Below are 24,967 nucleotides of genomic sequence, written 5' to 3' on the forward strand. Positions count from 1 at the left end.
TTAATTAAATGATAAAAACTTCATAAAAGTCTCAAAGATTTCACAGCTGTCAACTTTGCGCGTTCTGTGGGCAGTTTGAGCATTTTTAATTATGTTACACTCCGAACCAAATCCAATCAACCCTTCAGTGTACATAAGCAAAACCCTTGAACCGTTTAGAAAACATTCTGTATTAAACTATAAACGAGAGGTTTCAGTGACAGTGAATTGTAAGTGTTTAGAAAAGAAACATGACAGTCTTTCAGTAGTAGTAAATAGCTCTCACCCCTATTACAAGCGAATGGTTCCGTCCAGGAAGCTCGAGCGCGACCTTTTCTGTGTTTAGGGAAGTGATTGAATCTGCGCTTCTGAGTGTCTCCGTACCAGCTTTAACTGACTTCTGATTTCTATTCATAAATCCTCTAATCTGTGTCCATTTATCCTTTAACTAATGCAGTCGCTCAGTAAAACCCCCACAGCCAGGCTGAGTTTTGAATTAATGAACGAGTGAGACTGTTATCCTCGATAAAAGCAGCTCTCTGTTGTTCTTGTGCTCTTTCACCTCACAGCATTCAGCTGACATGTGGGAATGGCAGATTTTGAGTCTCATAGGCTTTATCTCTCTAGTTCTTCTTGTCATAGCGGTATGTTATATTTTGTACTCTGGACTGACCACTGAAATCCACATCAGGACTGGTTTACCCCCGGTCAGGAGCATCACTATAGCCTATAAATACAAAGTGGGACCTTATAAAGACTGTGGGTCACTGTTCAGAGAGAGCTGCAGCATTGGACCCAAGCTGTCACGCATTGGGATCTTTTATGATGATCCGAAGAAGGTGAGTAGACCTTATGAATGAGGACACTGGTGTATTGCTGTCAGGAAGACACTGTTTTATTGCTGCATTGGCAGTATTATATGATTTTTGGAGTGAATAATGTTTAATGTTGAGACCAAACTTAGTGTGACAGGTGGATCAGTGATTGATTTATGGCTGTAACATATTCTAGATGTTTATTTATTTATTACATTTTTAAAAATTATTTATTTCAATTATTATTATTTATAATAATAAGACAAATCAGTGCTGACAAATCAGCATATAAGAATGATTTCTGATGGATCATGTGACACTGAAGACTGGAGGAATGGCTCCAGTCAGTTTACCATCACAGAAATAAATTACATTTTAAAATGTATTAAAATACAATTTTTTAAATTATTTAATTAATTATTAGTATTATTCAAAATAGTTAAACATCATTCCAGACATTTGACCCCCACTGTTTGTATCTATCTGTCTGTATATGAAGGGTGAATTCAGGTAAAGTGGGCCACTTGTAATTTCTTTTCTTTTTCTTTTATTAAGGTCCAGTTGTAATATTTTCTTTTAAAGTCAGTTCATATGACATGTTATTTGAAAGGTATATGCCAATAAACATTTTAAGATCATGCACTCCAGTCCAGACTAATGTTTTTTTCAGGTAAAGTGGGCCACCTCTGATTTATCAAAAATTATCTGGTGTGTCCTAATTAGAAATGATAAAAACACATTTATTTATTTATTTGTTTTTAATGTTTATTAATGCATTATCAAGCGAACATATTCAGCCAAGACTATGAATAAAATTAATAAGTTCACTCAATTCATGCATAAATTAAAACATTTATGAAATATAACAAAAGTTTGATGAAACTTAGTCAACATATTAATAAATGTGACTATAACACATTCAACAATTAACAGGATAACAAAAAACGAAATAAGAACATTTAAAAATGTAATGTAAAGCTTTTTCTCTCTGTTTTCTCTAAAAACTTTAAATGAACTTTAATTACGACCATATTTAAAAGCTTTATACTCTGCATATATTTTGCTCCTCTCATCCTTTTTTCACTCCAGATTCAACTTCATGCCTCGCCTTCCTTTCTGCTCTCTTTTCTTTTATCCATATCTAACTTGAATATTCTGACTGCACACTCATTTCTGTTTTCTAGTCAATTATACATTTCCATTATAAAATAATCAGTGAATGTCAGGTTTTTTTAACGAATGTGAGTAGAATAAGTGAAAGTTCAAGGTGGCCCACTTTATCTAGCACATTCAACCATGTCTAGCACCTTTTTTTTTTTTTTTACTAAAATTATTCTTTGCATTTTAATCCATGTTAACTGCAGTAACAAATAATAAAAGTACTATCACAATACTTTGAGGGTCATAATAAGCCCAAACTATTTTATCTTTTAAAGAAATACTGTCCCTTTAAGTAAATCCCATTGTTATGCTCTGCATATGCAACTCCATTGATCACAATATATGAGCTTAAACTGCCCTCATTACCCGATGGTCCACTTGGGACATTACATTTAGAAGAAAATACTGCAAATGAAAGGCATAATGTGATTTGTTCTGTATTTTTTCCTTCATTTCCATTAGAAATTCCATATATATGCTGCTCATTAATGGCATAATTTTATTTGCACTGTATATTGCACAGATAATAGAAAAGCACCTGCAGAAAACACTTTAACTTCTAATTCCCCCAGCCATCATCACTCTGATTATATCAAACTAATATATACGTCATGTGTGAATAACACAATTATATTAGTAGCTGTGAAGTGTAAGCTGTGGCTTTAGAGCTGCCTGTGCCGTTTCCTGTTTACTGAATCAGTATGCAGCGCTCTGCACATCCGACACATTACACATGCATTACACTTTAATTCCCTCATGAAAGTAAATTGCTTCAATTACTTTAGTGAATTCATTTAATTTAAATTTGCAGTTTAGTTTGTTTGGCTGTGCAATCCATAACATTTCCCTCCAACAAGGCTAATCTCATACAAAGGTCTTACAAGAGGGCTTTTCATTAGAGATGTTATGCACACTAAGTCTGTATTGTGATATGTGTTCTATTCAGTGTTATTTTTTTATTAATATTCTTTATTAATTTTAATGTGTGTTGATGATTTAAATGTATTATTTCTATTAGCAGTTGACCATATGGAGTTGTTGATCCTCATATACCACTAGATGGAGGTGTTGATATAGTCATTTTGTGCACTAATGTTGATTATGCAGTTAAACATGTAGGTGTGGAATATGTTTGTGTGTTCTGGTATTTTGATATAATTAGATTATCTGTTATTGTGTGACTCTTATTGGATATAATCTCATTTGATCATATATATAATCATGATAAATTGTGTAACATTTTCTAATTTGCATGCTGTACACATTTTTCCTTACTGCCAAATGCCTCTCGCAGTGTAAATGCATTATTACTAAAGCCAGAGAATTATTCATGGCTATTAAATTATAAAATCGGGTTTGACTGATTACATTTATCTGTAACGGTGTTGTTCTTACCAAAGTAAAAAAGAAAAAAAAAGTGGCAACATTAAAGGAACAGAAAGAAATGCTTTCATTAAATTTTCACCTTCATGTAGTTCCAAACCTGTATGACTTTCTTTCACAAAAATATATTTTGAATAATGTACTCTCTCTTTTCCGTGCAATATTACAAGAAATTGTTTTATGATAAACTGACCCAAGTTTATGTTATACAGCAGAGCAGTTTGACTCATGAACAAATCTTTCAGACCAGTTCTGTCAATCGAATCAATTGATTCACTGCCAAGATCTGACTCAAAAGATTGATTCGTTCATAAATCTTTGAAAGTTCTAGTTCAAGTTTAAAAATTAGACATTCTTTGTAATTGCATGGGGAAAAGCATATTATTCTAATTCTCTTTGTTGTTCCAAGAAAAGATCAGCTCATAAATTATACAAATATTTCCATTGGTGTTTCAATGCTATATACAAGTCAAAACAGATCATAAGATTTTATGCATATATACATTTAAAGGCACAATATGTAATTTTTTGCCACTAGAGGGCGCGTAGTACTTACGAGTTGACAAGTCGTAATTACGACGTCAGGTGCGTTCAAGTCAGTAGTGTCCCTCCTTTGAATAAATTACAAGAAAATACAACAGGGTCTGCATTTTTTTAATTGGATTTCAGCTGCATAACAAGAACATGACCAATTTAAGTTTATAGGACAACTAAACTATCAATTTAAACGAAAATTTACCGTCAACTACAGACGTTGCATCCATCGATTCCGCCATGTTTCTCATTGACACGCCCCCAACTCGGAAACTCGGGGCTCAAAGAAAATTTTGAGTTTCCCACTCGTAATAACGTCTTTGTGGTGGCGTTCATGTGCGCTCAACTCGTAAATACGATCTATCCGACATGACTTGAACGCACCAGTAGATGGCGCTGTGACTGGGTGTGGAATCATGGGAGTTGTCGTCTTCATCCCCACAACCGAAGCAATCCGACGGGACTCTGGCAGAAATCATGTTCATGGATGAGCTAATGTATTAAAGATTTATTAACGTAGTAGAATGAAGCAGGGTGAGGCTGAAAGCCGTCAAAGCGAAACGAGGCCGCTGAACGAGCGTGACACACGGCTCGAAAGCAGCGGAGCTTTTATTATGCCACAGTCAACCGCTTCCGCTCCTTCCGGTCGTGCGTATGTGGGGTAAAGCAGCGCTGTTTGTTTGAAAGTTCTGTTATAATGCTACTCTGTGCGGTCGTCACCCGTTTAATAAAATGCATAACATATTAAAGCGTCTTTGGTGTTTCCATATTTTCTACAAAACAAAACCGGAAATCGAGGGGTTATGACGTCATTGGCAGGCGACACAATGACACTATAGACACGGTCCGTGTCACTAGTTAAAATTTCTTATTTCTCTGGATTTAAACATTCTTCTAAACATTTGGGATAATGTAAGTACACAAGTCAGCAAAATATAAAAAACTGTTCTTGTGGTTTTTGGATATTTTAATAAAAAAATCTTACATATTGTGCCTTTAAGTCCTAGGATCTAAATTCTGATGTTGTTTGGATTCAATTCAGATTCATTTCAGTACAAGTAGTAGAGAATGTGGATGAGAGGAAGCATAAGTAGCCGACTGAAGCGATCTAGGGTGTATGGTTTGAATTTAGAGAAAGGCACCAAGGTTATTATTTCATGAACCCTAGCTTAGGCTGAACTTGATCTCAGAATGTCATAAAAAGGAAAGCACAAAAGGTAAAATGTATCAGAGTTGGTGCCCTGTACCTACGTTTGCCCTTACACTTTTATGGAATATAAATTAGCTCATACCACAACTTCTGTGACTGTTTATATCTGACCTTCAGTGGCTCCAGTTGCCCTCTGGGTTGAATCACTTTTCAAGTTGTTTAGTTCTAACAGAGTGTTTTGTTTGGCATTTAGGAGTGTATTTATATTTATCTATGTATGTATTTATCTGGCAAAAAAAAAAAAAAGAACACCAGCTAATGGGATGATCAAAAAATAACCACCATTTCTACAGCAGAGGAAGAGCAGAAACCCACCATCCTGTTTGAGATGATGCTCGTAATCAGTTTGTGTAGGCTGACGGTGTTGCTGGAATTACTTCTTGACTCGTTTTGGCAAAGAAAGCCTCTTGGTTTTCCTGTTTGTGCACAAGACCTTCTTGATGCAGAACTTGCATCATCATATTTCTCACACTTCCTGCCCACCTCCTTCTTGACCAGTCAAAACGGTTTTCATAGCATTAATGTGTACTCAACCTCCCACCAGAAAACCCTACTGGAATGGAGTCTGACTCTTGATTGACAGCTCGATCTTACTTTCAAAGGCTCATTGTCAATGACAAACTGTTTTTTCTTTCCCCAAGTCCCCAATTAGCAACTGTCCAAAGCTCCACACATACAGCCATGGCCAAGTCCTGATCCAGTTCAGCTAATTGTCATAATGATCTCAGCTCATTAAGAGAGGAGCCTGGGGTGCTAAACCCGGGGGTCAGAAGCTCCCAAAGGCTGCCGATAGAAAGTAGAGAGAGGCAGTAACAGGACTGGAAATCAATGGACTCCTCAGGGATGAAGGATTTTACCACAAGGATTGGCATGACCACCATGGTCCCTCTATTTTTTTTGATTCACTGACTGCTACTGTAGTCTACAAGCCCGCAAGCTTTTGGGAACTTTCTCTCATCAAGCCAAACAATGCGGTGGAAGTGAAAGCCCATGGGTCTGAAGATGGTTGCCATGGATAAGAAGAGCGGGGAAGACTTCTTCACATGCCGGATTCTGTGAAGGGCCATGAAAGGCATTCCAGTCCCTAAGTGACGGAGAGTTTTAGGGTTTGCTTTTTCTCTGTTCTCCACATCGGTCATTTGCAAGTCTATTAGACTGCTATTAGAATAGGTGATGGTGACTGTTGGCAGAATTGCACTTTCAGTAGTATTTCAGATTTTTGAAGTACATGCATGCTTTTTGGCGGTAGTATTGCCTGGTTCTTTGATGTATATGTAATAACTATCAACAAAGGGGTTTGTAATATCAAGACGTCAATGTTCCAATACTGCACTGAATTTTACATTTTGGGGTATTTTTACCTGATCTACCATTTAAGGGTGCATATTAGTACCTTAATGGGATAATTCATCTGAAAATTAAAATTCTGTTATCATGTACTCAACTTTGTGTCATTCCAAACAGTGATGTTATTGTGAACTAAAACTATTAAAAATCATTTTTGGTAAGTACTAAATTAAATAACTGCCATTTTTGGAAGTACTAAATTAAAAAATATGATCTTTAAACTAAAAAAGAAAAACTTGCACATCATCATCCTGTTCAAAAGTTTTCAACCCCTTCGCTCTTAACGCATCTTCTTTCCTTCTGGAGCATCAGTGAATGTTTTCACCTTTTGTAATAGTTGTGTACGAGTCCCTCAATTGTACTCAGTGTGAAAAGATGAATCTCAAAATCATACAGTCACTGCTGGAAAAGGTTCAAATATGGAAAAGATGCTAGAAAAACAAAGGCCTTCAACTCATGTTAAAAACAGGCCCTAATTGAGTGTTCTCTGTTCTGAAGAACTGAGAATGATTTGATGAGCTTGATAGCTTAATCTGATCATCTTCATGACCCATCAATCCTTGACTAGTGACAGAAAAGATAATATCAACAAACTACCATTTTTAGGAAAGAACTTAAGCATCCTGTTGTCAACAATTGTCTTGGAACAGAATTCCAACTGGCTCTCGCCATCAAAACTATTAGTATTTTCACAGCGTCCTGGCTGTCTGAGCATGGCAGGAACATGAAAAGGCAGTCCACTGTGAAGATGCGGATAGCGGCAGTGACAGCGAGGGGGGGAGGGAAGATGCGAGAGCTTTTTAAAGCGCGTCTGAAGTGATGAATAAATGAGTCTGCCTTCCAAGGTATTTTGGAGTCGATTTCCCAGAGGACTGCTACAACTCCGTAACCTCAGTGACATTTCGCAAATTTGCCTGAAATGGATTTGACTGCTACTTGACAAGTAAAACGACAAATGTAAAACAGAACCGTTACGCTGACAGTTACATATGCTCATCAGTACTTCTGTCTTTCTGTCAGTTCAGTGTCTTGAATGATCTTTTCTCGCCATATTTCAATGTCTACAAGCTTCTCTTTTCAGACGTTTACCTCAGTCGTGACTAAACATGCCACCTCAAAGTCAACCCTGCTTCCTGTACCCATATTGCAACTCCTTTAAGCCCAATTTTCAGAGTCTGTGTGAGCTTTTCCAGTTGTCAGCAGGAGGATATTATTATTGTGGTATGACTTACTGGTATTTTGATAGGTTGTTTATTGCACTGCGTGGTGTGATGTAGTGGTTAAGGCTCAGTGAAGATGAAAGTCATAAGGTTGCTGGTTTGACTCCATCACCATTTTGCCTTTAAACTGACACTAAAAGTCAACATGAAATGGAGCAAAACAGGATACTCAGCGAAAAACTATGTAGGGCCATCGGCGTTCATTGGAATGTAAAATATACAGTATGTTTTTAATCCAAACTGGTTTGGTGATTGGATTTCAGTTTACTTTTTGGTCTATATTCAATCAACCTACCTGATAATTATGATGTATTAATTGGCCAAGACTTTTTGTGTTGTTGTTGTTGTAATATATTTATGATCCTGTTTACAGAATAACTAATATATAATAATAGTATCCTCATTATATGCTATTGTATTAGGAGCTTAGTTTTCACATTGTATTTTTAGTTAAATAGATGTTTAAATTACGATACTTAATGTTTATACATGTTTCATGTAAAAAAAAAACATGTAAAATAATCTTCTGAAGTCCTAAAGATGCCCTGTTGACTAAACTGTTGACAGAACATGGTCTCTGGCGATCCCTAAAGTTTTGTTGTAGCTGATCTCATTTATTTATAATCTAATGCCGTGTTGGAAGAGACTTTGTCACAATTTCTGTCAAAGGCTCTGAGCAAATGGAGGCTTAGTGACAGGCCAGTCTGTTAAAACACACTTCCTATGAACAACATCTGCTGGAAGCGCACTGGGAAACCAGACCTCCCACAGACCAGGGCCTCAGAACGATCCAGCTGTGAATAGACTACTTGAAGAATTATGTGATGCGGTTTAAGGATCAGAATTGATTAGGACTGTAATATAAACACCAAATGGTCTTGAGAGAAAACTAAAACCAGTTTAACTTGTCTGTTTATCTGCTTTTCTGACTGATATTTTTCCTGACTGGTGGTGCAATCTATTCCTGGAGGGCCCGGCAAGAGGCCGAAAGTGACCCAGAAGACTATGAGATGAATGAACACTTTCCTCCAATTTAAAGGATGGATGTTCTGGGAACTGTTGCAGCCTCTTTTCTAAACAGACCTTCATCTGTCACAGTCTAGCTTCAGAGACCTACCCCTTTTCCCTCCAAATCCTCGAGAAACCTGCCGAGTCTGGGTCGTACAATCCATCTCAAATTTCCTTGGTGCCCTCATTTGCAAGCATATATGCTTTCGGTTGGTAAAAGCTAGAGGCGTGCATGAAAAGTGACAGTTGGGCATCCGTCCACACCGGTCTCGAAGCTGCCAGACGATGTGCGGCAACTAGGCACAGTCTTATCAAACTACAGCTTCATTGTAGTTGGGTTTTTTTACCACACAATGCCACCTGCTCATGCAACTTCATCTAATACTGTATTTATATGACTTTTTCAGCCGTGGCTTTGTTTATTCTCATTAAGCTAGCTTTTCTGCTGTGACTCACCGAATCGTAGACGCTCCCCGTTGTCTTTGAACACAACTGCGCTAGTGAGAGTGAGGGAGATCTTCCTGCTTATTTGTTGCATAAGATAAGCATTGTGAGATGTGTAAGGCTCCTTTTGGTGATTACTGTAGGCAGCTGATGGGTTTTTATTGTGGAAATGCTGTTTCGGGATCAGTTTGGGAAGATCAGTGTTTGCTGGCTCGAGAAGTGCTCGTCTTTGATATAATCCTGCCGTACTGGGAAAGTTCATAACTGTGAAAGCTAGCAGGGCCAAACTAACTAAAGTGAGGTAGAAAGGGCTGCATTCATTATCCACTCTTTGTTTTGTGTAGTACATGTATGTTCCACACATTGTTGATTTTCTTTTATCTTTTTGACTAAAATGTCCATGTTTTAGAGACATGATATTGCATGTTGTGTGGCATGCTTTTACAGCATTGGCATATTTTTATGTGACCTACCTAACACATTTTGACTACCATTAGACTTTTTTTTTTCTTAAGTCTGTTAGATATATATATACAGTGGGTACGGAAAGTATTCAGACCCCCTTAAATTTTTCACTCTGAGCCTAAGAGACTTCTTAAATATGTATATATTTGATAAATAAATATAGTTATATATCAAAAATATAGTAATCAGTAATATTGTGAAATATTACAATTTAAAATAACTTTTTTTTATTTTAATACATTTTAAAATGTAATTTATTCCTGTGATGTAAATCTGAATTTTCAGCATCATTACTCCAGTCTTCAGTTTTACATGATCTTTCAGAAATCATTCTAATAAGCTGATTTACTGTTTTAAGAAACATTTCTTATTATTATCAGTGTTAAAAAACAGTTGTGGTGCCTCATAATTTTGAAGAAATCATGAAACCTTTTATTTTTTAATTCTTTGTTTCATTTTGACTTATTAGAAATACAAATATTTCTAATAAGTATAACATTCAAAATGTATCTTTTGATCAATTTCATGCATCCTTGCGGAGTAAAAATATAAATTTCTTAAAAAAAAAAAACTTTATAGAGAATGTTTAAGTGGACTGCTTAACCGATCGGATTATTTGACTTTTTTTTTTTTACATTTTCTTCAGCAGTGTTTTAGTTTAAATCATTAAATTATTGTCAAAATAATTTTTATGATTGTCTTAAGTGATGAAATGAAAACCTTACTCAGCAATCATTTTTGACAGTAATTTCAATATTTACATTGGTTCTTCATTACAAAATGTTTATGTGTGTTGTAGGTTCCAGCACAGAAGTGTCGCTATGCAGTGGGTAGTATTTTGAGTGAAGGCGAGGACGGACCCAATGAGGAACAGCAGCAGCTGTATGAGAAGAACGGCTTCCGGGTTTTTTCTTTCCCAGAGGTCACACATGTTGTCACAGCATCCTTCCCTCACCGAACCCCTCTCTCTATTTTCCTGGGGGTGCAGAGGGTCTATCCAAAGCTGAACTGCTACATCAAGGTAACATCATCATCATCTTCAACATTGATCAAATGTCTGTTCTCTAGCTTTTCAACTTAACTTCAAGGCCATGTTGGTGCAGGTGTGTTTAATTCAAGTCGTCTCCATAGTGCGATTGATTCCGTGCTTGTGTTTCCTTCGACATGATTTGTGTACTGACACAAAAAGGTTGTAAGGGAACAAACGCCTAGTCTGTCAGTGTTTTTGGCCTCTATCTGGAGGGATGCAGACAGTAATTATTAAGCAGTAGACTTAATCATAGCAATTAAGGACAAAGAGAGAGAAGAAAAGCTGGGGATGAGGGCAAAGAAAGCAACAAATGAGAGTTGCAGGATTGCGAATTGGGAAGAGGTAAGTAGAGGAAAGTGCAGAGATTTGGCATAGAAAGGAAGCAGTAAAGATGCACATTCAAAAGATTTTGAACCCAATATACTTACAGCAAAGTTAATTTGTATTCTTCGCTTAGGGGTAAAATTAAGTTTGATTAACTTTGCAGTAGTATATTATTAGTGAACATCCCAATGCTGTCTACAGTGCTATGCACGTTCCATTCAATAACAGAATAAACGCACAACAAAAATGACAGTGGTGAGAAAACAGCAGTTAAGAAAGCATGTGATCATAACGATGTAGATATGTTTGCACAAGCTCTGCAATTCTGATGTGCAATCAAGTCACGTCACGTCACGTCACGTCACGTCACGTTTATTTATATAGTGCTTAGTTTATACTATAGATTTCTTTAAAGCAAGCAGCTTTACTGTATTAAAAATGCAAAAACAGAGTCAGTCTCTCATGTTTGAAATGACCTCACATAATTTGTTCTTTGATTTTGCTTGCCATTTGTGCTCTCACTATGCTGTACGTTTAAACATAAGTGACCAATAGTCCAAAAATAAGTAAATATTTATATTTTTTGAAGTGATTTTGGTAGCCTTTTTGATGGCCATCAAAGTTTCTCTATATATTTTTGGCATCATTTGTGTGTGTGTGTGTGTGTGTGTGTGTGTGAGCCCCCCCCAACTCACCCTGCCATCTGCCCTGATGCAGCGTCAGTGTGAACGCAGCCAACAGGCTCAGCCTCCTGCCTCCTCCAGCCTCAAGATCTGTCTGCTCAGCTGGTAGATAACTTATCGCCTCCTGTTCATGCATGTTTATTTTTTGACCCTTATAGAAATCTTGATATCATCAACTTGCAGTTCTAGGCTTAAGAAAGTCTGGTGTTAAATGTTGACATCTATTATCTAAAACACTAGGGAGCATAATACTGGATTATTCCATCTGTTTGGACATAGGTATGGCAGTGTTTCAGTAAAAACACTGCTTCAGATTATTTAAATTCTCTTTCCCAAAATTTTTGTAGACGTCTATGGTCTTTAATGTGTTTTGTGTTGCTGCCTTGAGTGAATGTAATGTAATAGACTTTCAAGAAAAATTAACTTATAGCAAATTGTTTGAGATTGTATTACACGTCTGAATACTCTGTTATCAATTATTAGTTGTTTGTCTTGACTGAGTGCAGCTAGAAGTTAGCTGTGGAATTATGGAGAATTTGGCCAGTGTGTGATTTCTCAGAATTGAGAATGTGAGATAGAATCATCCAGAAAGGTGGCCTACAGGTTTCTATTTTCTATTCTATTTTAAGGGACGTGCAAAATATACACTACTATTTAAAAGTGCTGGGTATCGTTCAAATATTTTCAATACCGATACCTTGACTTTGATACCGGTTCCTAAACTATACTTTTTTTCGATACCAATTTTATGAAATCCATTTTAACAAGATTAAATTACACATTACCTCAAAAAACATATTGGTTTTATTTTTTCTGATTATTAACGTCTTTACAGACTCAAAGAGTTATCTCCTGAGCCACTGCACAAAGGAACAAAAAAGCACAAAGGAACAAAATGTAACCAACACAATAAATCAGTGCAAATAAAGTTCAAATTGTTTTCAGTTTCCCCATCTTTTAGGCTACGTTTACACTAGTGCGTTTTTTTTTAAAAGGGGTGGTTCACCGTTTTTTTTCTAGGCTTGATTGTGTTTATGGGGTGCAGTCTAACGTGTTAATGCTTAGTTTTTTAAAAAACGCATTATTTTTCACATAATTTACCTTTATTCATTAAAGCTTTAATACAGTATGGCAACTGCACGCGCGTCCATGTTTAACGCTTCTCATAGCTATGTGAAAATAAGTGTATAATTGTAACAGTTCATTGTTGGAGCTGAGAGAGAGAGAGATGCAGAGCGTGTGCTGAGCAGGGGGAAGCGAGGAACAGTATTAAGAACCGCTGCTTTAGAACATTGATTTTGAAACGTATGAATCCATTAGAATCGTTAGAAGACAGAATCGCGATTCATATATGAATAGATTTTTACGTGCACCTCTAGTTTTCTCTTCCTCTTCTCTAAAGCAGCGCAGCATGGCCTCGCCCCCTTTGCTACCTTTTCACGAGGGCGGGGTTATCTGAGTTTGTTACGTCACGAACCCGGGAAGTAATTTGTTGTAGTCCCTACCAGCCGTTTTGATAGGCATTAAACTGCCAGAATTTTAAAAGACGATATCTCCGTTTGCATTGAACTTTCAGCTTCGTAACTTTGCAGATATTGTTTATGCTCAAACAGCAACATTACACACTAACTAACGTTAAAATTGAAATCGCAATGAACCACCCCTTTAAAATGCATAGCTTAGACAGAATCGTAATTTCTATTCATTTTCCACTGATTTACTGATGAACATTAGCAGCTTGAGTGAGTTTTGAGTAAAAGCGTAGTATAAATCTTAAAATTGTCTTATATAGCATGATGCTACAGTGTGCATGAATGATCAAACAACACGCGTTTTCAGTCGTGTAGTGTGGATGGAGATCTTTTCTGAAGTGCAGTGGAAACGCCAGTATGGACGAGGATTGTTCTAGTGTAAACGTAGCCTTACATCTATGGAGGTCTGACGCTTACACACTACAGCCTCATGTGTGAGCCACGTCTCTGGGCATTATCGGCATAAACTAGTGTTCTTCCTGGATGCCTCACCAGAGCCAATCACCAGCACTTGATTTAGGCACATCAAGCATGCAGCACGCTTACTGGCTCACAGACGTTGACCAGATTATCCCCTTAGGTATCGAAATTTGGTACCAAACGACAAGATATTTTTCGATACTTGATGATATCGAGGCAATTCAGTCGGTGCCTAAAAAGTACCCAGCCCTACTATTTAAAGGGGATGTTTAATGCTATTTCATGCATTCTGACTTATTTACACTGTTAAAGAGTTGGGTTCTCATGCTAAAGATGACCAAAGTGTCAAAAAACGAGTTGGATGTATGATGGAGTATTTCTGTGCCAAATACACTCCTTCAGGGTTTGTATAAGTTTCTGAAAGTTTTTTTTTGAGTATGGCCCTGTATGACATCATAAAGGGCGTAATTCCTTTTATGGGCACTTCTCACAGAAGAGCGCGCTCACACATCAACCAGAGTGAGAGCAAGAGCAGCACATCAATGTGCTTCATTCATGTTACAGAAGTCGTCGGCAGCGCTGCACAGGACTTGTTCGAGAAAGATTTTACATTTCGTTTTTGACCACAAAATCAACAATGCCAATGGCTTCCCAAAAACCCAGCGTTAAGGGGATTATTTATGTCGATGTCACAGCATGCAGACGATCGCTACGTAAAAGCTGTGCGTGCTCGTGACTCTTAAGCTCCGCCCACGCCACGCCTCCACGAGCTCATCTGTGTTCGGTTGACTGTTTTGTTTTTTAATATATTTTGAAAAGTAATTGATCCCTGTGGTGCAAAGCTGAATTTTCAGCATCATTACTCCAGTCTTCAGTGTCACATGATCCTTCAGAAATCATTCTAATTTGCTTATTTGATGCTCCAGAAAGAACATTTCATATTATTATCGATACATTTCTTATTATTATCTTTGTTAATACAGTTGAGATGCTTAATATTTTTGTGGAAACCATTTTTATTGATTTATTTTCAGGATTCTTTGATTTAATAGAAAGTTCAAAACAACAGCATTTATTTGTAATAGAAATTGTTTGTAGCATTATAAATGTCTGTCATTTTGATCAATTTTAATGTGCTTTAAAAAAAACTGATCCCAAACTTTTCCATAAGACATGTCCTTATGCGCAAAAATGGCTAGTTGAAGCAGACTATAAGTAAATCTCAAGACACATTTTTAAAAGTTTTTTTTTACTTTTTTCACATTTTTCAGATGGTTACTTAAAAAGCAATGCTCATGACATTCTCATGATGGTCAAAACACTGTTTAAAACTCAACACAATAGATCTTAGTCTGGGTACTTTTTTCACATTTTTCAGATGGTTACTTAAAAAGCAATGCTCATGACATTCTCATGATTGTCAAAACACTGTTTAAAACTCAACACAATAGATCTTAGTCTGGGTAGACGGCCATGAAAACTAGGCTCATTTCACTAACGAACAACAAATCACGCCTACTTTGTATATAGTCCATATCTAAAGTAGGGCTGGACAATAATTCAATATCAATATGTATCGTGATATAATTTTTTTCAATAACGGTGATATGATTTTTCTAAAGCATAGCACTCTATCAGCTAGAATGTGTAAAATAAAAAAAATCTAAAAACAAATAGTTTAGATAAACTAGTCGATCACACTAATGCACAAAAGCTGGTTGTCGCATGGTTTGTTTCTCTTTGAAAGTCTTCTATTCAATATGCTACCATGTGGCATGTTCAGTTGTTTTCAAACAGCTACAGCAACTATGAAAAAAAACTTTCTTTTTGATCACGTCAAACCTCTCAGCCACAACTCTTCCACATCAAACCTGAGGTTCAGATCCAACGTGGCTTTGTTTACATTACATAACACGATTCCTACAGTCTATGAACACACTGCATATGCATCGCCTCATGAGAGACCTGCAGAAACCCGCCCCTAATCTACACCTAGGAGCCTGCCAAACAGAGCATTTTTTCTAGCGCCTACATTCGTTCTGCTCTCTCGATGCCTCACAAGCAGCGTTTTCAAAGTCACTATTAAATATATCTTTTAGAAGTGAATTTACATTTTAAACAGCCCTCTCTTTTTACATCACAAACAAAAGGCAAATATTTCTCGCCATGAATAATCCATGGCAAAGCCCATCTGTCCGTAGCTTGCGTGGGCTGCAGATGATTGAACTTTGCATAGTCGGAATAAGTCATTTGAAGGCAGTTGGTGATGTGAGACGGAAGGTTGGTCCTCTCTTGTTCGTGAGCAGATTGCACAGAGACGCTTCTAATTCTGATTAGGACAGTAGAAGGGAATCCCTATGGCAACCAGACCCGTTCCTGGTGGAGGTCGTTCAAGTGGAAATCTTGTTCTGCTTTCTTTGTGTTTATAATGTTCAGTAAAGTGTAAGTGACTTTACTGTATTGCTTACCCATGCATGCGTGACCACCTCTACCTCGATTTAACAGAATTGCGCATGCTTTTTGGTCACAGATACTTGGCTAAGGCAAATATCACTATTGCTGCTTAATTTTTCACTGACTATGGATTTTTTTTCTGGCATATAGCAGGAATTAAACATATAACCATATTTTAATTTAGTTCATTTAGTTAATTTTGTTCATTTAGTTACAACGTAAATGGATTTAGACAAGAAAATGTACTCCCTCAGGCCATCTAAGATGTAGATGAGTTTGTTTTTCATCTGAACAGATTTGGAGAAATGTAGCATTACATCACTTGCTCACCAATGGATCCTCTGCAGTGAATGGGTGCCGTCAGAATGAGAGTCCAAACAGCTGAAAAAAATATCACAATAATCCACAAGTCCATCCCCTGTTGTCCTCTCACATCATAAACTACCAACATATTTGTTTATTTCTTTCCTGATTTAAACAACTGGAGAAAGCAATATTATGGATAGAGGTATTTTATTTTGAAAACAATGGTTTGAAGTTAAAAATGTCTTAATGATTAATTTGTTTATTACAAATGCGTAGCTTTTCACTTCACAAGATGTTAATTCATGGACTGGAGTCATGTGGATTATTTGTGGATCATTGTGTTGTTTTTATCAGCTGTTTGGACTCTCATTCTGAAGGCACCCATTCACTGCAGAGGATCCCTTGATGAGCAAGTGATGTAAAGCTAAATTTATCCAAATCTGCTGCGATTAAAAAAATCTGCATCTTTTGTGGCTTGAGGGTGAATAGATTTTCAGCAAAATTTTATTTTTGCGTGAACTATTCCTTTAAACAGTATAATTGCTTAGACGAAAAGTATCCAAGTACCTAAAGTATTTAATATTTTCTTCAGAAAAGTTAAAAGAAACTAGATTATAATGAAACTCACCACAGATGGTATAACTAGACTACGTGACTTGTTCCATTTAAATTCAAGCTCATATTGTCATTTGATCTCAGACAAGCCATTACCAATTGTTTCTGATATGCTGACCTGAGTTTAGCACTTCTGAGAATCACCACACCCATCAGACATCCTGACAGCATAGAGAACAAGCTTTCACATCAACGATGGCCCCATATAACTCACACATGTCATGCAGAACCTCAGCAGTCCTCATCAAAGACAGGAAGGGCAAGAGACAGCAGAAAGTGTCTGGAGATCATGATTGAATGAATGGGATCAATATTTGGTCAGTCTTAGCCCTCCATTTTCTCTTACGTGAGTACACAGGAGAAGCAGCATCTTTTTTAGACCCCTGCTTGCTTCCCTGTTCTCCTGTTGGTCTGTATTGATCCAGCAGGTTCAGGTTACCTGTGCTAAGATAACACTACATGCTTTCCTAACCTCAGTCCTGTAATTTGATTTGTTCTTGAGACACAACGGTAGTTCATCAACCAAGATCAAATCTAAAATCTTTAGTATCAAGTCCAGTTTTGAAGTTTTGTACTTTTTGTCAATATTATCTCTTCACTGCAGTGCTTCCAAAACGTTTGGTATAATTCACTAATTATGCTTTCTTTAAAACTCCATGTTGATATTTTGTGGGATAGTTTTAGTCGTAAGCACTAAAATTCATAATTATTAGACATTATTTATGTTCAAAATGTTCTTCTCAATTGCTGAACTATGTTGTTTTGTTTTGTCCTAGTGCTGCAGAAGCCATAATGAGGACAGTTGCCGTTAAATTGGCTCGTTCCAGTTATACTCCCTACTATAATGGGAATGTTTTAAAGTAACATAACATATTCTAGATTTAACTCTACTAATTAAATATCATTATTCAAGTTACAAACTGTGAAGACTAAAACATAAAAGAAAACAAATGCATAAATGATGTTGTGTTTTAAATGATCAAGAAATGCCAAATGGTATAAAAGTGACTCAGTTGCCATGTGGGAAATATTTGTTGCCGGACCTGCCAGAATCCTTTAGCCAAAAAATATGTGTGGTGCAAGTCTAACACTTCAGAAAACACTCTACTTACTGTGAAATATGACAGAGTTAGCATCATGCTGTGGGGGGGGGGGGGTTTTTTTATCGGGGGTTAAAACAGAAGGAAAAACAAATGGTGAAATATACAGGAAAAATTTGCAAGAGAATCTAGAAAAACTGACACTTGGGGGAAAGTTCATTATTTACACTGGATGAATGGTGACTCTCAGTCAGAGCCATGTTCCCAATCCAGTTCCAGAATCTGTGGCACTATTTGAGACATCTAGTGCACAGGTGACATTCAACTAACTAGAACAACTGTGTTGCAACATGAGCCAAAATTATACCTGAAGTGTGTTAAGTCATTACATACTTGCCTCAAATGATTTAAAGGAATAGTTTACTCAAAAATGAACATTTTGTCATCATTTACTCGCCCTCAAGTTGTTCCAAATCTGTATGAATTTCTGTTGAACACAAAAAAAATGTGGGTAACCAAACAGTGGTCACCACTGAGTTCATAGTATTTTTTCCCATACTATGGAAGTCAATGGGGACCAGAGACTTTTTGGTTACCCACATTCTTCAAAATATCTTCTTTTGTCTTCAGGAGAACAAAAGATACTCATACAGGTTTAGAACTGCATGTGGGTGCCCTTGTTAAAATTAAGTGCTCTTAATTGTTTTGAATGTGCACTTGTTTCAAATCTTAAAAGTATATTTGTAAAAAATTGTACTTGAAGATGATATAATACTAATGAAATGAAATAAAAAGCCACTTTCATGACTGTTCCTACAATGTCAAGTTTTACTTTGTGTTGCCTAACATACTAAACCATACTTAACTGTAGTGTGTTATTTGATATTACATTTATAGTTAATACATTTTAAATGTATTAAATTGCAACTCCATCATTGCAAATTATACACACACACACACGTCAAAAATTTAAATAGAAATTACATTAAAGTATATTTTATACTTAATAATTATACATGCTTGTCAGTACATTCAGCTGTACACTTTAACCATATTTCAAAGACAATATTACTAATTATGAAATTACGTATAAGGTTCCTTAAGTGTTACTTAAGCAGGTCAAAAAAGCACTCTTAAAGTTAAGCTAACTGCATTTAATATAAATGTAAACTATAATACATTTAAATGGCAATTAACATGCAGTTAAGTGTTTGAAAACATTACATTCAGTTCGCACGTATTCTTTAAAAGTATATTTTTTTGTACTCTTTTTTTTTTTTTTTTTTTTATATGTGAGGTGAGTAAATGATTACAGAATTACATTTTCCAGTGTTTTGAAAATCAAAAAAACACTAAATTAAAAACTACAATACACAGGGTGTTGCATATAATGTCGTTTGCAGTTTCCTGCTTGATTGGTAGGTTGTCATGAACTCAGACCTCAAACTATTCAAAATTCTTGATCGTGTGGGCAACTGTCTGCCTTGTCATTTGGAATATGTAATGCAGTATCTTGACAGTCAGTACATCAGCACTTGGAATGTCAAATACTTTTGCTCTGATCAGAATTTTGATATTGTTCACATTGTAACACAAAAGTATGTCTTATCTAGCTGTGTCCGCCTCTTTTGGTCTTTCTCTATCTCCTTTCTTCAACCTACAGCAATAAGCTGAAAGTCCACAATCAAACAACTGAAGTGCCCATGAACTTTTTGGACCAGGAAAAATGCTCTTCCAAATGCCACAGTGACATTTTAGCTCAAAAGCTCCGTCTAAAATTATTGGAGAAGGATGACAACATGAACCAAACCTTCCTGCTGTTTGCTCATGAAAAAGCTCCATGTTTGATCATCTCCTATTGTCACGCTGCAGGAGAGGTGCAGCATATTTTTGTGCAGCCTCTCCTCAATCCACACAATGATGCACAAAAATGTGAACATCTACTAGGAAAAGTTTAAGTAAGATTAAATTCCCATTCAGGGTATTTTATTGGCATCTAGTTTAAGTAGAATCGACAACCGGATGTCACGCTGTGTTGTCTCAGTTGCCTGGTTTCTTAATTAGCTGTTTGGTATTTCAGGTGAAAGGTTGTCATATTAGCAGAACTCTCAAGCTACTTGTCTAGCCTCTCTGAATTTCTCCTTTAATAAGTGACGTAAATGTATTTTTTGCAGTTGGTTTATAATGCTTCAGAGCAAAAAGAACCATTAAATGGTGACTTTGCTGATTTTCAACCAGCTTTGTATTGTTGTGCTACTGACATTGTATGTAGATGAACAATGTGTACTCTTTCTCCATGTTACCTGCACCCTTAGTCATGTAGCACCAATTTCAAAAAAGTTTAGACTTTCTACTGCATAGATAGTCAAGTTTTATTAAAAGCCCATTTTGCCAGGGGTGAATTACCCCTTTAAGTGCCATTTGATCATCTTATTGAAGGATATGCACTTAATGTGTTTCTAATAATAAACCTGAACACAATTGGTCAGCATAATTGAAAGCCTTAAAGCCATTGTACTTAATTGAAATTGAAGTCTACTACTATATTAAAATTGCCATAATCTGTAAATTAATGTTATAGACTTAAAAACCATTAACCAGTCAATCAATAATGGAAAGGCTTTGAAGCTTTCACTTGGAATAGATCTTCGGTGATGACTTGAAATTAACGTTTTTGAAAGTTTTTATATAAATATATATAAAAACTGAAAAAAAGCAGAAGAAGAGACGTTCTATGTATCAACCCAAAACAAGAACGGCGAGTTCAGATGGCATGCAAGGGCTTGAAGAACCGCTGTTCCATAAGCGCTACTGTCAGAGAATAAATTTGCATTTTCATTCAGTCCGTCTGCTGTTTGTGCACCTTTTGTTTTGTGCAGGTGTCTTATGTAGCATAATTCCACAAATCTAAAGTCAGACCATTCTGTGTTTGCTTTAAATCTTGAAATGATACAATCTAATTCAAATCAAAAACAGCTGCTAATGCTACATGTATGTAGCACTACTGTCTGTTCAAAATGGATAAAAATACATTTCCTGTTGTTCCGAACTCGTACACACTCGTGTGTGTGTGTGTGTGTGTGTGTGTGTGTGTGTGTGTGTGTTTGTGTGTGTATACATTCATCATCGAGTATCCTTTCACACACACACACACACACGCGTGTGTGTGTGTGTGTGTGTGTGTGTGTGTGTGTGTGTGTGTGTGTGTGAGTGTGTGTATGTATGTACATATATATATATACACACACTACCGGTCAAAAGTTTGGGATCAGTAGGACTTGTAATGTTTTTTAAAGAAGTCTCTTATGCTCATCAAGGCTGCATTTATTTGATCAAAAATACAGAAAAAACAGTAATCTTGCAAAATGTTATTACAATATAAAATAATGGTTTCTATTTTAATATCCTTTAAAATATAATTTATTTCTGTGATGCAAAGCTGAATTTCCATCAGCCATTACTCCAGTATAAAGTGTCACATGATCCTTCAGAAATCATTCTAATATGCTGATTTATTATCAGTGCTGGAAACTGTTGTGCTACTTAATATTTTTTCAGGATTCTTTGATGAATAAAAAGTAAAAAAGAAGAGCATTTATTTAAAACAGAAATATTTTCTAACAATATACACTACCGTTCAAAGTAAATTTTTATTCTTTCTTTTTTTATTTTTTTTTATTCAGCAAGGATGTGTTAAATTCATAAGAAGTGATAGCAAAGATTTATATTGTTAGAAAAGATTTCTATTTTGAATAAATGCTGTTCTTTTTAACTTTTTATTCATCAAAGAATCCTGAAAAAGTATCGCAGTTTAAAAAAAATATATATATTTGGCAGCACAGCTGTTGCCAACATTGATCATTCTAATAATAAATCAGCATATTAGAATGATTTCTGAAGGATCATGTGACACTGAGCGGTAGTGTATATACTTCTAACTCTTGTGTTACAGACATCTTATTTACTACTTTTATCATTACAGCAGAGATACCAGGAAATATCTTGCTTGAAGGGTCTTGGAAACAAAAAGGTTGAGAACCACTGATCTGAAATGATCCCTCCCAATTTTCTTGAATGAGATTCATTGCATTTTAGCATCATACTAATATATATTTACAGAAGGACTTGACTGATAAGTAGTTCATCAGAATTTCATACTATATTCCTATTTATTCTGACTGAATAGTGTCTGCTGAGTTGCATTGTACGGAAGCTGTTCACATGATTGTTAGAGGTGCCCTCAGCATCCGCAGAGACCGCTGCACATCTGTTGGACTTGAGGGCATTTTTGGGCACCCTGCAGGCCTTAGCCAAGATCACTGCTGGTAAAGGGCACAGACGGATACATGGAAAACCTGAAAGGTTGACTGGATAGTAGGTGTGTATGTGTTCTGTGTGTATTGACATTGCTGGCCTTTAACGCTGCCAGTGTTTGTGTGTTTCCCTCTCTAGACGGACTACTGCCCACTCAACCATATGGCCTTCCTGACCACAAGCCAAAGCTGTTTGTGACCTATGACTAGACTGTCTGATGTGGCTGAGAAGACGTAGCACACACAAACACACACACATTATGAGAGTAGTGTATTTTTATAGTTTGCTTCCAGGTGCAGACGGTGATACTTATTCCTAATTTGTGCTTTGTTTGCTTTCTATTCTGTTTTCCAGCTGTCGCCACCCGTGGCTCAGCTGTTCCCCTTATGTCATGAAATATTCATTAGTTTGTTTCTTCTGTCACCTTATATTCCTTGTTGAATCATTAACACTCATTACTCCAGTGCATTGAATATTTAAAACAGACAGGTGGGCTTCACACCCAGAAAAGTAGTGTGGTTGTACCACGGCACTCAATAATTACCATATTCATGTACCATGGTATATTGATGGTATTCAACCACAGTATTTGTTAGAGCAGTTCACAAAATTGCTATTTGGCATATGATGTTCACAACAGAGGGAGGTATTCTAAAATTGCATTATTCAGAGATTGCTCTTTAAGAGCTCTTGAGACATAGGGAGTTCTCAGATAAATTTCATTTAAGTTTTAACATTGTCTCAGATGTTTCTCCTGAATTAACATGGACACAAATGAGAGTTGTGGACAAATGTTTGATTTTCATATTGGGTTTGGTCTCTTATGCTCACCAAGACTGAATTAATTTGATCAAAACTGCAGTAAAACAGTAATATTGTGAAATACTATTAACGTTTTAAATAACTGTTGTCTATTTTAAAATATAATTTATTTCTGTGATGACAAAACTGAATATTTAGCAGTCATTATTCCAATCTTCAGTGTCACATGATCCTTCGGAAATCATTCTAATATGCAGATTTGCTGCTCAAGAAACATTTATTATTATTTTCAATGTTGAAAATAGTTGTGCTGCTGAATATTTTTCATTTAAAACAGAAATCTTTTGTAACATAAATGTCTTTACTGTCACTTTTGAACAATTTTACACATACTTGCTGAATAAAATAATTATAATTGTAATAATTGTAATAAAGTAATCAAATATAATTATTATTATCAATTATTATAATAATTATTAATAATAAGAATTTATTATCTACATGTTTTGCATATATAATATGTTGACATTTGAATAATATACTCTGAAGTGGAAGTATCTTTGAAGTTCTTTCCAAATCTGTGACATTCACATATGTCAAATGTAATTAAAAAACTAGGAAAAGTTGAGAAAGCTTATATAAAAGTGTTCCTGGCACAGTTTGGAAGAGAGCGGCGGTGCGCGTGTGTGTGCACGTGCCCGCCGGGACTGTGCGATATGAGACATTGGTGAGCGGCGGATGTCTGGTCAGGCCACAAGAGGGACGTCCCTCTGCCTGGCCTGTTCCGTTCCAGCAGTTCAAACATGACTTTTGTCCCAGAGCCTGGGGGAGTCCAGGAACATTTGCAAGAGGTAAATGTCACATTTGAATATGATTGATCAGCCCTCTGTGCGAAAGTGGCTGAGAAGTAAGATAAGATGAATCCGAAATTAGTACGGGGGGGAGGGATGGGGCAAGATGATATTTGCATGGTTGTGGTGCTGGAAATTGATTATTTTTTGTTTTTGAAGATTCAAGATGCTGCCTGATGGTGTTGTTATCATGCATTAAATTATAAGGTGGATGAATAATCTTTCTATATTCAAGGCTGGAGGCTGATTTTCTGTCCCACTGCCCTCATGGGGGGTGTCAGTCAAGCTGAAAGAAGTGTTATAATTCAGGACCAAAGCAACTCGAGGCATAAATGTAGTAATCTCCCATCAGCTTTTGCAGGACACACGATCAACCCTGAATTAAAGAGGATTTGTGTTTGTAACATCTGCAGTGACTGTGAAAGTAGATGCTAATATGGAACAAACCATAGAGAGAGTCAAAGCTTTTGATTAGCTGAATTATTTAAAGGGGTCATATGCGTCATATGCGATTTCAAGTTTTCCTTTCTCTTTGGAGTGTTACAAGCTGATTGTGCATAGATAAGATCCCTGAAGTTGCAAAGACTAAAGTCTCAAAACCAAAGAGATATTCTTTATCAAAGTTAAGACTCTGCCACACCCCCCTAAAACGGCTCGTTCTAACACGCCCCCACATATCTAGGTCACTATGTGGGAATATTTGCATAATGCGCCAAATGTTCACGCAAAGAAAGAAGGCGTGGTTTCAGTAACCGCAGTTAGTGTTGAAGCAGCCATGTCAGGGAGACACTGTGTGTTTCTAGGCGAAAGCAAAAGCACTTTATTTGGCCTTCCAAAAGTAGATGCATTTAGGAATCTTTAAGATCACTTACAACAGAACAGCAATGCATTTTACACGACCGTTTCGTGAGCCTAGGAGAGGAGGTAATTCTGACTTTGCTATGACAATCTGGCGCTTCTGAATCAGCCACTGTAAGTATGTTTTGTTACTAGTTTAAGCATTTGCTATTGACTGTTCAAATGCGGAGGTTTGCGCATCGTGTGTGTGTGTGTGTGTGTGTGTGTGTGTG

The 24,967-nt window shown here is 36.5% G+C and overlaps 1 protein-coding gene across 1 annotated transcript in view; it reads left to right on the top strand.

The window, feature by feature from the left end:
• Positions 1 to 306: 306 nt before the first annotated feature.
• The window catches only part of tex264b (testis expressed 264, ER-phagy receptor b), a 48,485-nt gene continuing 23,824 nt past the window's right edge, over positions 307 to 24,967 (top strand). The window contains exons 1-2 of the mRNA XM_016482757.1: positions 307 to 818; positions 10,366 to 10,587. Of these exons, the coding sequence (XP_016338243.1) occupies positions 561 to 818; positions 10,366 to 10,587 (480 nt within the window). The 5' untranslated portion in view covers positions 307 to 560. The remainder of the gene's footprint in view (positions 819 to 10,365; positions 10,588 to 24,967) is intronic.

Source organism: Sinocyclocheilus anshuiensis, unplaced genomic scaffold (assembly GCF_001515605.1).
Source record: "Sinocyclocheilus anshuiensis isolate Anshui unplaced genomic scaffold, SAMN03320099.WGS_v1.1 scaffold465, whole genome shotgun sequence".
Classification (NCBI taxonomy): Eukaryota; Metazoa; Chordata; class Actinopteri; order Cypriniformes; family Cyprinidae; genus Sinocyclocheilus; species Sinocyclocheilus anshuiensis.